At 41.5% G+C, this 15739-nt stretch overlaps 1 protein-coding gene across 3 annotated transcripts in view; it reads left to right on the top strand.

Annotated features, from left to right (window-relative positions):
* The window catches only part of kif26ba (kinesin family member 26Ba), a 60892-nt gene that overhangs the window by 23046 nt on the left and 22107 nt on the right, over positions 1-15739 (top strand). For all 3 annotated transcript variants that reach the window (XM_037482863.2, XM_037482853.2, XM_037482844.2), the window contains exons 4-5: positions 2439-2620; positions 7783-7990. In XM_037482863.2, the coding sequence (XP_037338760.2) occupies positions 2439-2620; positions 7783-7990 (390 nt within the window). The remainder of the gene's footprint in view (positions 1-2438; positions 2621-7782; positions 7991-15739) is intronic.

Genomic DNA, 15739 nt, shown 5'->3' with positions numbered 1-15739 from the left:
ATCCCCCAGATAAAAGTAGGCAGGACCACACACACACAAACACTTAATTTCTTGTTTCATTCTCTCAGACACACCTGAGTTAAGGCAGACATTCTATGCTGGTTTTCTGTTGCATGTGGTTGAAAAAGGATATACAATAAAACAAATATAAGAGTGACAGATGAGGAAGGTGAGCACTGTGGTGTTTATGTTATAATAAAGAAGAATGAGCCTCTTTTTACCTTTCGTGTAGAGAATACTGATGCTTGAAATGTTTTTCATCCTGCGTTTCTGGGGACATTTACTAATTAAGTCCTCATGGACAATCCCAGGACCAGGTGTATAAAAAACATGGTCAGATGTGTAATTTTCATTGAATTGTTGCATGATGTTGAGCACGTTTGGCGTGTTATATGAAGCATGCTCTCTGTCTTGGTAGTATCTATATCCTTGGCTCTCCTGCTGCGATGACCTAATATCCCCATAGGGATCATTAAAGTTTCATCCAGTGTAATTTGATCTAATTTATGGTGAAATCTAGAGAGAGCGACTCTGCCAGTGTTTCCTGTCGGAAAATCTGAATGGAACAAGCGTAACGACATCATAAGAACCATCAAGAACAACAAAACCCAATTTATTTCAAAGACTGGATTACTTAAAATGTCATTCATGGCAATGCATTACAATACAAGGAGACGAGGCTGGAATGGGGTCCATCATACTACATCTTGTGTTTTGTTGCAGTATTTGAGATACAGAACTCATTTGATAGCTTTCTAATGATTGCTTTTATGATGAGATGCATGAAGCATAACTGCTCTTCGAAACAAATGTGTTTCAGACACAAAGTGCTAAATAGTGTAGTGGTTATTGTGTTTTTAGGGGGACAACGGGAGGCACAGCTGAGTAAAACAAAGGGTCAGTCGTGTCTGAACTGCTGACTCCCACATATTTTTCAGCCACCTTTACTCCAGCTCGCATTATAACGGCCCTCTGTGGGACCATTTCCCCCATTCCATACTGGTAGTTTTCCTCTTCCCATTTATCAGGATAAATGGGTTGCCAGTACCAATGCACCAGTATTCCACGTAGCTCACCGAGCCCTTATTTCATGGCTCCTTTAATAATGCAGGTGTAGCAAGATAGGACCGAGCATTTGAAATACCTTGCAGGTGCAAAGGGAGAATGGTATATAAACTATAGAGGCTTCTCATTTACAATGGGTAATTTATCAAGACAGTGGGCAGCATTCCTGGACCCCAGGAGCCTTCAGCATTAACTACACGCACAGCGGTGCTGATTTATACACGCATACACACAAAGTGTAGAGAAGTGCAGGCACATACACACACAATGACATGACTTGCTAATATTAGACATACATGCTCTCAGATTTACACACGCACAAGATATCTTTCCTTTAATAGAGCGTACAGTAATGATTTAGGTGCTCTACTGTCTGCTTGCTGGCAGCACATAAAGAACTATAATCAATAATCCATATCTATTTCACCAATAGGTCGCCTACAGGCATGAACACACACACATCTCTGCACACAATGATAAACCAATGCAACACACTCTCATACAAAGCAGTCGAGTGTGTCATGTAAATGCATGTGTGTTTCTCTAGTATCGTCTCTGTATCAGAACCCCTCACTCTCAGAGCACACCATTGGTCTGATGATACAGTAACCAACAAAGACACCGCAAATCTCATCACTTTACGGTGTTATGAGTTAAAAGTTATCTCACTTTGTCCTTGTCCTTCTTCCTTGAATTGTATCTGATAAAGGACAAAATTCCCTGAAGGTAGATCCAATAATAACAAATCAGAATACCTTAAGGGGGCAGAGCAAAGGGACAGAGGGAGTGAAATTGAATGAGCAAATGATTAAAAAAATAAAGAGTGGAGAGAATAAGGGAAGTAAGGGTGAAAGAAAAGGGGGAGGCGTTAAATGAGAACCTCGGAGTCAAGGTGTGTTTGTTTGTGGGACCCAGAACGTTCTCCTGCTGGTGCATTGAAGAGTTGATCTGCCAAAATACACAACACAACACACACACACACACACACACACACACACACACACACACACACTTAAAAGCAACATAAATGAAACAAATCTCACAACATAAGTGAACTATGCTACGTTGGAGATAACCAGTTTAGACTGTTACATTTTCTACAAGTCACACATTTTCCAAATAATAAATCCATAAATATCAAAGTATGAAGGCAGTGTTTGACTGTGTTGCAAGTCCTTTGAAAGATTAATTGGAAGTGGTTTCAATTTCAATACTTCTAAAGCTATGAATCCTTTAGAATTCACAAAAGAATGGTTCATTAACTAGTATACTGTGAAGTGTGTTTCTTTTTCTCTTAAAGTCGACAGTAAACATGTAACTCACTTTGCCTTTGGGAGTAAACCTTTTTAATCTCTCTCTCCATCTCTTGTCAGATATCTCAGATGATCTCTGAGGACTCCAGAGAAGGTTTGACAGAGGCAGCCCTGAACCGCTACAACACACACTCTCCTGCACACAATAGTTCCACATCGCACACAAACTCGCCCTCTCACACGCCAGCTGTGACCACAACCGCGCCGACCACCACCTCTGCTGCCGCTTCCTTCTTTGCCAGGTGAGATGTATTCAGAGCACCATACACAATAATGACACTTACAAAACCTAATAGAGGTAAATGCTATTCTGTATAGTTTCAACTGTCAATCATTAACTCCACAATGTGAGGGAACTGACCAGAGTTTTCTAGAGAATCATAACACTGATTACGCTGTACTTTTCTATTGTCTTTTGCCTAATACCACAAGGATTTATTTTGGGGATTTGGCAGCAATTTATTCACTAGAATGTTACAGAGAATGTAAGCATGATAGTGAGATGAATTTTACCGGCTCCGTAGTGGTGGATTAATCTCCAGGTTTGGTTCATGGACATCCACTGTCTGGCTGCTCAGGCTGATGTCACTTAATAGGGAAGAAAAATGGGAACGCAAACAAACTAGACTTTAAATGAAAATATTCAGAATGAGAACCGTTTGTTTGCCAAGGTGCCATGGTGCAAACAATAAACAATGAATAGACAAACATGTGCACAGTGCACTGACTGGAGCAGACCCAGTCAATGTTCATTGATGACCCGTGTCATCACATCTCAGGAAATGCAGAGTGACAACAAAAATGAGACACAAGTAATCTGGGTATTATTGATGAATAAACATGGCAAGCTCAAAATGAATGACTTCATAGATAACACACAGTATTGCTGAGACATTGTGTCTAATGAGTTAAACTCTAAATCACATTTTGAATGACACCTTTGGTTTTCCTACTTTCACACATAGTGCCCTCCTCTCGTCTTCCTGTTGGTGGTGTGCACATTGTTCTTTTTTTATTTTTTATTGTGTCTTTTTTCCAAATCTGTAGCCAATTCGGTGTGTGTTTGATTTATGAGTGATGTGCTTCAGCGTGTCTGACAAAGCGCAACTTGTTAATAATGTGACAATACACACAAACACATGTACATTCACTTTCTACAGATTTGTTTTCTATGACCCCCTGAACATTCAGGTAACAAGACCAATTCACTCTCTCTCACACACACACACACACACACACACACACACACACACACACGCACACATCTGGTCGACATTCCAACGTACAGCCATCTGTCTTCCTGCTGATTTATGAGCATTATCTAAGTGAAAGAAGAGAGTTTGTTACAGGTGTCACTGTAGGTGTGTGTAGATGTGTGTGTGTGTCTTTCAGACATTTCCTGTTTCAAGCTGTATATTTACTGTAAGTTTTGTGTAATTTAGCCTGAACTTCGCAAGTCTCAGTGGGCTGGTTTTGTTTGTTTTTCAAAACTTTACATACACAAATACACGGTTTTAGGTCAAATTTTCAATTTCTTGCATTTGTGCATGTAGTGGGATTTCTGTTTAATTGGCAAATGGCGGCACTTTGTCACTTTGTGTGTGTGTTGTTTGTGGTGGACGGATGCAGCCATGCAGTGCTGGTAAATCCCAAGGCTGTCTCGGTCTTTACTCTGAGACGTGGTCCCCATACAGATGTTCTTATTACGCACATGCACAATCTGCCTCTTGCTCACAAAATCCCCGTGTCCACCACACCTCCTCTCACCTGATCCCCTTTCTCCCTGCTGATCCTCCTCTTTTTATCCCTGTTCTTGTCTACATCTAATTGCTTACTATTTTGCTCTCTACTTCCTTCCACGCCTCTTTTTGTCTCGCTTTTGTTCTTCTCCTCTCATTCTACAACTATTTCTTCGTCTCCACACTGACCTTTTCTTTACTTTTACAAATGTGCATTAGAGTAATATCTTTCATTAGTACCGATCTGTCTGTGAATATGTCACACTCACGCGGTAGCGCTCCATCTTCCCTCTGCTGCAGTGGCCCTCTGGGGATGCCGTGCAAGACCATAGCGACATGCTGTGTATGTATATGTATCTGTGTGTGTGTGTGTGTGTAGGCTCTCCATCACTGGGGGAAGGGAGTTTCTATCAGTGAAAAATGTATTTTCCTGCATGCTACAGAAATGTTATCTTTAGGAATTTGGCGTGGTGTGTTTGTGTTGTCGTAGGGAGGAGAGTACATGAATATGTCCCAAGTGAATTGGGGAAATGGGAAGGCGTTGCTATTCTATGGATACAGGCTGAAAACTCTCTTTCTCTGTTTACCTCTTGCTGCTTCATTTTACTTTGAAATAGTGTAAATTAAATGAGAATTGGCTACTAATGAGGTGCCACTCATACTGGATTGATAGATTTAAATATCAATTACCTGGTCCCATCAGAACCACATTCAATGTTTGTCCTTTTACAACCCGTTTGCTCTTTAACTGTCCTTACTGTTTACAATATTACAGGCACGAGAAGAGGAGCGGGTCAATTTATTAGTGGTATCTGGAATGATCTGCAAGTTTTGTTAGAACTGTTTTAACACATCACAAAAAGGGTGCAAATGGTGCCTTGGCTGCAATCAATGGTTGAGAAGTGACCTGCTCAGTTATCAACACTTTTGCAGACCGACATGTGTGAGAGTACAAATAAGCCATAAGTATCATGTGGCCATCACAGATTGTTGAACACAGAAATGTATAAATATTTTAGTGCTCTGGCTTGTGCTACGTCATAGCATGTAAGATGGGTCTTAGGGGAAGTAGGAAATGTGCAGATAGGAGGCTATATGTACATGTCGATAGATAGATAGTGTCAGTCAAGCCAGTCGTCTGTCCACGCAACCCTTCTGCCCCCCACGACAAACACACACACAATCGCACAAACCATTGCTCTCTGTCTCTCCTTATATCTCCCTGCACTGACGGCCTTTTAAATAGAATATAATTACCTACTGAGCCAACAACATAGCCCAGAGACACTAGTCATAAATCAGCTGTGTACGTGTGTGCGTGTATTTCTGAGAGTGTCTGTGTGTGTCGAGTGAAAAGGTTTTTGTAGTTGGTTGGAAGGGAGAGGAAAACAAAGCAAGAGCATGTTAGTAGCTGGGCTATCTGTGACCCGTGCTGCGTTCTAACAAGAGAGAGACACATGAATGGAGCGAGGGGAAGGGAGCCGAGGATGGGGGAAAGGATCAATACGTGTAAGGATGGCTGAATGGATGGTGGGATGGATGGGTGGAGAAGAAGGAAGAGGATGAAAGGATAAAAATAAGGGGATGGAGAGGAATAAAATAGAAAGGGTGAGAGGGAGGTAGAGGGGGCAGCGTGAGAGCCGATAGATAGAGAAATGAAGAGGATGGATGGAAAACAAGCGCCCTTGACTTCAGGTCTAGATTGGAACAGACCCACTTGACCAAATCCCAGGCCACTTGTCATTAAACGCTACCATTTAGGTGGCGGTTGTGTGTGTCTACCATCCATGAGTTGTGCCATGGATTACACCAGTCAGGTGGAGAGAACATAATAATAGTATAATAGCACACATACACAAATATGAATGTAATCATGAATGCATTGGTGTAGCTGACGTATTTGAAGAAGCCATTACAAAAACAGTCACAAAATAACTAGTACAGTTGCCCTGGGAGTAAGAAGAAATCTCCAACAAAGAGTAACTGCGCATTAATCCATCAAAGTCATGTGTCATCCTACCAGCAGCAGCATTGCAGCAGCCTGCAGTTTCCATTGTTACGTAAAATTAATTCAAGCACATCTTCCCTAAACTTAAAGCTTTTTTATGATGAAAATGAGGCCAGAATTATATCTAACGCTAGTATCATTTATAAGACACAGTAAATTACTGCAGCTGATGCTTCTTCATGCTACATAGGGTCTTAAGTTATACAATAAGATGCTTACACATTTGATGCAATATGTATGAAAGCATGGCTGGCACACAATGAAAAACCAATTAGTGGTCTTCTGGTGGAGCTTTGTTTCAAACATTGTGTGTATCCACACACACACACATCCATGCTCTGAAACACATACCTGCACAGATTCACCCACACAAATCTCCGGGGAGAGCTGTAGTCAAACGGGAAACGCTTCGTTGTTCTCCGGGTCACTGAATCCACATTTCTCTCTCTCTCTCTCTCTCCCTCTCTCTCTCTCTCTCTCTCTCTCTCTCTCTGTTCCCCTCTTGCTGACGACCCCCCACCCTCACTCTCATCTCTGTAACCTGCTGCGGTTAATTGAAAGCCAATGGTGTGAGAATATGGCTTTTTGACAGAGAGTGTGTCGGGGCCCGAGGTCTTCTCTCCATCTCGCTCTCTTTACAATCAAAGAAATATAAGTGTGGATAGATTAAAGCAGGATGGAGCAGAACATTTCCACCAGAGCAGTTAAAAAGGACTTTTATTTCACCATATCGTTGATACTGCTGGTGCTGTGTTACTCAGTATGTCAGCAAAATCTGCTTGTTTGATGATAATAAATCATGCTAGCTGAATTACTGCCTATCGATTTAGTGTCCGTGGGACAAGATCATTTTAACTTTTTTTCATCTCTCTGCAAAGCCATGGTCAATGTGACCAATGCTTTCGCAACCATAGTCATAACCATATCCATATAATTGACTACCCAGCATGTTTGATTTAGATCCACTACTAACGTCAAACATTAGGTTTAACTTACCATAAATGGCCGCCTTTTTAGTGTTTGAACAAGATCCCAAAGTTCCCTGAAGAAAAATAGGAGGCAAATTCATCCAATTAAATTTCTTTTATTCCTGAAGTTCAGCTACAAAACTATTAAGTTGAGCCAGATCACCGTTTTCACATCCTGTAAACCTGTCATGTGTTGAATATATACTGTACTTTTGTTTCTCATATCATTTGTCATTTGTATTTCTGGTGTTGAAGTTAAAAGAAGACAAGCAAAAAAGCAGAATCTTAGGGCAAAGCATAAATATAATTTCTGGTGGCTCCTTTTGAGTTTGAGCAGCACAAAACCAAATGAACCACTCCCCATCCAGATGTTGCTACATATGTAAACAGCAGTGTGTTCATGCGTGTGCTTGTGCCGTGTATGTGCATCTGTGTGTTAAAGGATGTGTAATCGAGCACTATTCTGCAATTAGCATATTTGCCAATTGCCATTGCAGTGGAAGGCTATGGGAGGATTTAATTATAGGCCCATGTGCGCATGAAGATGTGCAAACATCCTTCCTGTCCTTCATCTTCTTTTTCTTTATTGAAAAAAGTGTGTTCAGTGTTGTTTTACACTGGAAAAGAAACAAGTATATTGATGTAGTGGCTTCTGTCCTTTCCTCTTTCTCTCTGTTTTTCTCTCTCAGAGCTGCACAAAAGTTGAACTTAGCATCCAAGAAGAAGAAGCAGAAGACTGCGGCCGCCACGGCCCCAGTGACATCATCCTCACCATCATGTGACCCCGCTCTGTTCCCCACCAATTTCAGCTCCGCCCTGTTGATGGCTCCTCCTCCGGCTCCACCATGCCTTCTCCGAGCAGCCAACAAAATCAAAGACACCCCTGGGCTTGGAAAGGTAAAGGAAATGCACTTTGAGCGACTGTGGGTGAGTGCAGACACCGGCCGCCCTCCAATCAGATAATTGGTGCTTCGATCCCAGGTCCCGCTAACCCGCGTGTCGATGTGTCCTTGGGCAAGACACTTAACCCCAACATTGCTCCTGTAGGTGTGACTCCTGTGTGTGAATGTTACTGATGAGCAGGTGGCCCTGTGTGTGGTAGCTGCTGTCATCAGTGAATGGGTGAATGATCACATGATGTGTTAGAGCGCTTTCAGTGGTCGGTCAGTGGCTGCCATTACTTCCTCAAAGTCTTAAGACATATACTGTAGGTAGTCTTACTTTTTTTTCATGCGTTTAATCATAATGGAGCCTGAATATTCACTCACTTAATTCAAGCATTTAATTTAATTTAAAAAAATGAATCAGTTGAAGGTCTAACTAATTTGTATTAGTATAGGTGTAGTCATTTGTGGAGTGAGATATTTTGTTGTTGTTGCCTCTCTGATTTGTTGGGTGTGGATTTGGTGATTTGGCCTTTTCACTGGTAGGTTTTAAAATATGGTTTTATTATGACCTTGGCCGATTTGTCTAAATGTTTGCACTGGTACGTGTGTGTATGAGTGTGTGTGTGTCACCCCCTTTGCACCATACTGGAATGCAGGCTAATGGTTACCAAGGTAACACATCTCAGGCTGACAAAAGTCATCTGTCACCATTGCCAACGGTTGATGGAACGCGCTTGTGTGTGTGTATGTTGTGGATGTGAGGGGGTTTCATGCCTCTCAAGTGTGTGCAATATTGATCGTCCATGTAATGAGTTTTTAGTGCCCCCTCCTCCACAGTTTGAGTGAGAGGCTCACTGATTCTGTTTGTGTGTGTCACTGCTAGAAAAGAATGACTCTGGAGGACAAAATCAAACAGACATCAAACATCCATGTGTCCACTACAGCAAGAGATCCCACTCGTTCTGTTGTGAATATGAGTGTGAGTTACAAACTGTGCTTCATAGTCGTGCATATCATGAGCTCTGGTATGTGTCCGTCTGTCTGTACTCGCATGCACGTGTGACAATAATTGGACTGTTGACGGTGCACATGGAGACAGAAAGTCAACAAATACATTTTGACATGACTATATCAATAAGCCTTTGTTCATTCCCAAGGCAAAATGCACTAGATTCCAAAATAGTATATCAAGTAATTTATAAAATGAAGGTATATGAACATTTTGATCCCGCTGTGCTGTGTTTTTGCTTCATCCCTCCTTAGAGGCTCTATCTTCGTGTCCGTCCATATGGAGGTGACAGATGTCCCCTCAGTTGTCAGGGAGACAGATTCACACTCTCATATTTACAAGCGCCATTCTCTCTCACACACACACACACACACACACACACACACACACACACACACACACACAGCAGCCAAGTTATACTGACATTATAGACCCTTACAGTACACGTCCATGTACAGTATACATTCTAAACCACATATACACAAATTGTTTTAACCGTGCGATCGCTTGTTCTGGCCTCTGTTTTCATCCCACTATGATCTCAGATCTCGTGATAGCATTGATTTGCTTGGTTGGCTATGCACAAATGCATATTGCTACTGTTTAATTAACACCGTGAAACAGCCCCCTTTTCATAGTCATGTGGAAACCAGATACAAAGAACAAAAAAGGGGATAAATATATACTTTAGCTCGCATTTAGGAAATTAAAGATTTTTAAAAATGTAATCAAGAAAGAGGGTAATCGACTGTATGCCTTCATACAAGCCCTGTAATCATTTTAATATCCTGTAAACAATGTAATATGGATTCTTAAGACATAAACAATCAGTTGCCATTGTAAAATCCTCAAACATGTTGATAATGTTTTTATTAGAGAATTATTTGGGGCACTAATGTCCGAAAAGCTGAGAGTCAGTGCGCTGCAAGTACCTATAGAACACAACGCACAAGCCCTGGTGACGTGGTTATTACATTTTGGCACGTGCACCATTCAAACAGAGCTTTAGTTGGCTCTGTTTGAATGAAATGGAGAATAAAATGCAGACAAGACATGGACCAAAGCGTGACAATATTCTGGTATTTGGAACATAACAAGCCTCTGCTGTGAAATCAATTGTAGCTTGCCAAGACCTAATAACACACACATGCGCGAACACACATGCACGCATATGGGAAGAAAATGGCTGTGGTGACATTTGTCGAGCAGAAATGTCACCTGCAGTGGGGGTCGGCTACCTGCTGAAATGGCATTCACACTCACACACACACACACACACACGCACACAGACTTGCATGCTCACCAATTTATAGGATTATAGTTTACAATGAAAGATGTCAAGGAACGAAACCCCTGGTGGAAGTGTGTACGATACATCCTGCAGAATACATGGGCATGTCTGCCAGTGAGATGGGGCTTTAGTGTTCCCCCACCGATGTTAATATGGCAGAAAACAGATTGAGACATCACATTTAAAGCCAGGGGAAATCAACCTGCACAGGTCAGATATTCTGGATGTGTGTGTTACGCAGAGAGAGAGAGAGAGAGAGAGAGAGAGACCAGTATGGGATGTATCCCTCATAGGACCTCTCTGACTGGCGTCTGTATCTCAAACTCTTTCTACACAGAGTGCTTCTCTACATGCGTCGTTGCTAAGCTCTGTTTCCCTTTAATCAAAATCCGCCAGCTGGGAGCCTTCCATTCAGACCCCTGACTGCTGCGGGAGATTTGTATCGGTCGAGGAAGTTAAGCTGTGTATATATTTTCACTAAACAGAAAACCAACACAGAGACTGTATTTGACACATTTTTGGATCTATCAGATGAAACCTAAAGGTATGAAAGGTAGTGAATGAACATAGACAATCCGTATCTGTAATTAACAAAGTCATCTTATTTTCGGATTGCTTTTGCCTCCTTATTATTTTTTCCCTGTTCCAACTGGATTCACTGTCATTTAACGTCACAGAGATGGCTCTATTCCAGTCTGCCTGTGGGTCGGCCCTGCACTGGTACGGACTGATTCTCAATCATGCTCCAGGATTGTAGTAACCCTGGTGAATTACTTCCTTAATTAAATATTGTGAAGTTGTAATCATATTTTTAATGTTTGTAAAATAATTGGTTTATGGGCCAAATACCTGGTACGGTGAATATGGGTTTTGCTTCTAGCCACAACAGGGTCATGGCCCTAAGGCAAAGGGGCTCTGCCAGTCAGTGTCAGGTATTAATTGGATTGCCATTTGATTAACCTAAATGTCTTTCTCAAGGTCAGCAGATGCAGACAAGTATTTCTCATGTGCACATCCCGGGAACTGTTATTCCCCAGTTTGGCCGCTATGTAAGATTTGCTTTTCAAAGCCTGCGGCACTTCAAGTGGGCTTTACAGAGGCACTATGGCATGTCTCGTTCAAAGCTGGATCACAAATACATGCACCATGTCACAGTTGCCCCGAGGCTTACAAAGTCTTCTGAAAGCCGTCTGGTGCACTTCACCCGCAGTTCTCTATCCCAACTCATTTACATACAGTTCAACATTTCTGAGCAGGGATGAGAAATATTATCAAAATGTAATGAAAGCTAACGTCTTGCCCTGGTCTCGCTTGTCTGTGTAGAAGCCTTATCCTTCGCCTTGCTATCCCTTTATCTCCAACCTCTATGCTCCTCTCCATTTCTGAATGACAATGAAGGATCGCGGGAGTTTTTTTTTTTTCAAGCTCTTTCATTCCTGCAGCCAACATTCTTTACACACACACACACACACACATGCACGCACGCACGCACGCACCCTGACAAACTGCGACTTGACCTTGGGGAAAAATGAGGCTATGACAGCTAATCAATTTTTAATAGCAGCAACGATCCCTCTCAGGCCACAAGCTGTGTGCGTCTCTGTCATGAGTGAGCATGTGCAAGTGCATTTTCCACGGGCCTTGTGTGTATCTCCTTGCCTCTCTGCGTGTCTGTGTGTCTTGTATCTAAATGAGGGAGTAGGTCTGTTATGGGTATCCAGTAGCCAATTTGTCCCACCTAGTAGCTGAAATATTAATGCTGTCAGCAACACACACACACGCACACACACACGCACATATACGCAACTTTACATGGACTGTCAAGTGAAATGTAAGATGAGATAATCCTTTATTAGTCCTGCAGCGGCGAAATTGACAGGATTACAGCAGCAGTGTGATTTCACCATATCCGTATAAAAGAGGTCTTATAGAGGCTAATTTAACAGGAAGATCTACGCAGTTCTTCTATCCGTTGATACTCTTTTCTGAGCTTGAATGAAATGAAAATCTGAATTGCTCTGAAGCCCAAACATGCTTTTCCCTTATTGCATTTGTACCCATCTCTCGGTACATGTACGTGCTTTCAGAAATGTGTGTTTCTGCAGTCTTCTGTAACCAATTAGAGCTCAGTCTCGGTCTCTTATTGATTTTCCAGCCAATAGTAATGAAGCACCGCTGTGAGGGACTATCGAACAATCCTCTCTCAGCTCAGCCTTGTTTGTTGCTGTTTAGCTGAATTCCCTTACTTAAATTGGCTCAAAGACTTCATCGTGTCCGCGGAAGGAAGCCCTCTATCCAAGAGAGTGTCTTAGGGGTCAAGTTTGTTTCTCAGGGGGAAATAAAAAAAACTCATCTGTAGTAGGACGTAATCTTTGGCTTATAAATGAACACCTAGCTGTTCCAGGCAGGTTTAGCAGACATTATGTCAGCCACAGTGGTTTTGTAGTTTAAAGTACACACAGCCTGCAATAGAGGGAGAGAGATAGAGGAGGGAGAGGACACACACAGAGAACGGAAGGAGCATTGGTAATGCAGTGGATGGACAGTGGAATTGAGGGACACAATGTGGACACAAAGAGAGACTAAAGAAGGGAAAGGTAAAGGTGTTGTGGAGTTGGGAGTCTGGGAAAGTAGAGGTCAGATATAAGAAGCAACACATTGTTAGTGTTGAGTTAGTAACAGGAGAGTTTCTTACTTTAGTTGCGCCTTTAGCTTTCTTCATGTTGCTGTTAGCATGGTAATGCTTTTTAATTACATTGCTAGGTGCTAATAGGTGTCCAAAGCCAGGAGTGCTATTTGCAGCCAACCCAGGCACACGTTATATGTAAATGTAGCTTACCGGAGGTTTGTTTTTCTTAAAGCTAACCTAGTACTTTTGTTGCTTAAAAATAACTGAAAAGCGACTGAAACAGAAAATAATGTATGTATTTAAAACATTTATAAAAGGGTTCCCAGGTGACGTATTAAGTTTGAGCCAACCTACTCCCTTCAGATTCTCTGTAACTATTACTTTTACCATCATTTCTGAGACTGAACAGTTGCTTTGTAACTATTCTCCCCTTAGTGCAAACAAACACCACCTATTTGTCAACATTATCCATATTTCATATTGTCCCTTATCTTGCTTTTCCAAAAGAAAACCCCCCACCAACTGCTTTTCTCTCTTGCGTCTTTTCATTATAAGAACAAAGCGTCCATTAGCTCCGTGTTCTCCCTGCGTCCGTGTGCTTGTGTCATCATGCTGGCTGCAGCACTTTGACACACGTATTGATTCACCATTGGATCGAAGCAAAGGATCCTCTGAGAATGACGTGGATGTGGATTCGAACAAACTTGCTGACACACAGTTTTACAATTGTGCTGAACCCCGGTTAAACGTTGCAAACAGAAGCTGATTGCTTTTTTGGTTTCTGGAGACCAAGCGACAGCCAGAAAAAAAGAAGAATCACATCTTAAACGTGGCATAATTGTGTTGATTTATTCTATTCATATTGTGTTGTTTTATCAGATGATGTTTGGTTACTCATCATCATCAGAGCTATGATGGTTTAAAATATAGTACACACACACAATCTTATCTTATCACACATCTTATCCCGCACACCGTTAGACACGATGAGGAAATCGGCTCTCGAGGGGGAAAACTTAACGAGTTACACCTTGTAACAGTAAAATCCTCACCTCCTCACAGCGGGGTGAAGGGGTCTTTTATTGGGGTCAGCAGAGGGCCTGGCACTGATTCTAAGTGTAAGTGTATGTGTGTACGTGTGAGAGAGTGTGTGTGTGTGTTTGTGTGTCATTCATGTGCGCGTTTTGGGGAAATCCTTTAAAACTCTTGACCTGACATAAAGCCTTCAAAGTCCCCAAGGTGACACATTTATTGTATTTGGTGGCATCGCAGTGCACCTTACAACTCATCTATGGACACACTTTTGAATTTTTAATTACCTTCTTCTGAGAAAGAACAAAACAAAACTAACACTCTCTCATACACACTCCTCACACAATTTATTGAACGAATTCCCTTAAATGGCCTATGGTCATTTAATGATGCAACCAAAGGAAAGCCTGTTAATTATTAAGTGTGTGTGTGTGTGTGTGTGTTACAGGAAGGGAGACAAAGAAATATGCATAAAAACTGCATTATATTAAGAGCTCTTGGATTGTTATTTGCTTTGTGCTTTTTACACGGCCGTATATTAGCTACCAGTAGGCTTTTATGGTTACATTTTTAATAAAACACTTATGCTTCTAGGTGACTTTGTTCTTTATAGCGTGACCTTGTTCTGGTTGCTTTTGTCTCTTTGCTCCAGTGCAATTAAATAAGTTACAGCAAATCATTTGTACCAATTTGTCATCTCTTTTGTGGGAGAAAATGATGCATTTTATGTTACTGATGTTATCTATCATAGTAGATAACATATACTATGTTTATTAGCATTTATTTAAAAAATAAGCCATTTGACAGACATTGTATTATCCAAAGAGTCAGCTAATGGGTCTGTAAATAAAATGTATAGTCTTCCCTTTATTCTGTGCACTATCTCAGAGTTCAGTGTGGTTTAAAGAGTTTTGGGGTTGCTGAGTTAGTTGTAGACCCATGTTGATGTTCAACTGCAACGCGGTGTAGAATCACACCCGAACATGCACGAGCAGACGACAGATCTCCTCCCTTCCCTCGTAGGAGCCACATAAACACAGCAGTCTCTTTTCATCTGCACTGCACTATCTGAGCGCTGTCGACTAAATCCAACTGAGATTAGAAAGCACATGGTAAAATAAGATCTGTAATGGGTCCCGCGATGAGCATTGTGCTAATAGGTAAGGTTGCGTATTTAGTAAAAAATATAATAAAACTTCTCTGTCTATGATTAATGTTAGGACTTTTACACCTGCAGAGATATTTGAATACTATAACACATCGATCTTTGGGTAAACAGACTCGTATACTGCACATAATCACCCCCCCCATAGCACTTCATAATCCATCCACTGTCCACAGTGTAAATCCAATATATTTGATGATCATTGTCTGAGAGAGTTGGTGTGGTTGAGCCTGAATCTATAGAGCTCTCATTGGATCTTCTCCTTTTTTAACAAAGCCTCTCTGTCAATTGTCAGAAGGGGAAATCTAAGGTAAACTTACTGGATGATGTAGTGATGTAGGTGGTGAGAGATCAAATGAGTGCAAGGGAGAGACAAAGTCTAATCTATCCAGATAAGCTTGAGGATGATCAAGAGAGAATATATAAACTGTTTAAAAGTATCTCAAACTTTTGATAGACCTTTAACTTACACAGAAAAGATTGTTCATTTGGTAAAATGTTCTGCAGCTCACTCGGATTTGATGACGCAGCATTTTGCTTCCTCTGACATCAAAGAAAACAACAGCAGCTGTCAGGCGGTAAATTGTGGCTGCTGCTAACCGTTTGAGACAGGAGTGGGAGGAAAGAGGAGTG

The sequence above is a fragment of the Pungitius pungitius genome, chromosome 4 (genome assembly GCF_949316345.1).
Source record: "Pungitius pungitius chromosome 4, fPunPun2.1, whole genome shotgun sequence".
Taxonomy (NCBI): domain Eukaryota; kingdom Metazoa; phylum Chordata; class Actinopteri; order Perciformes; family Gasterosteidae; genus Pungitius; species Pungitius pungitius.
The sequence above is the reverse complement of the archived record's forward strand: the minus strand, read 5'-3'. Positions and strand labels throughout refer to the sequence as shown.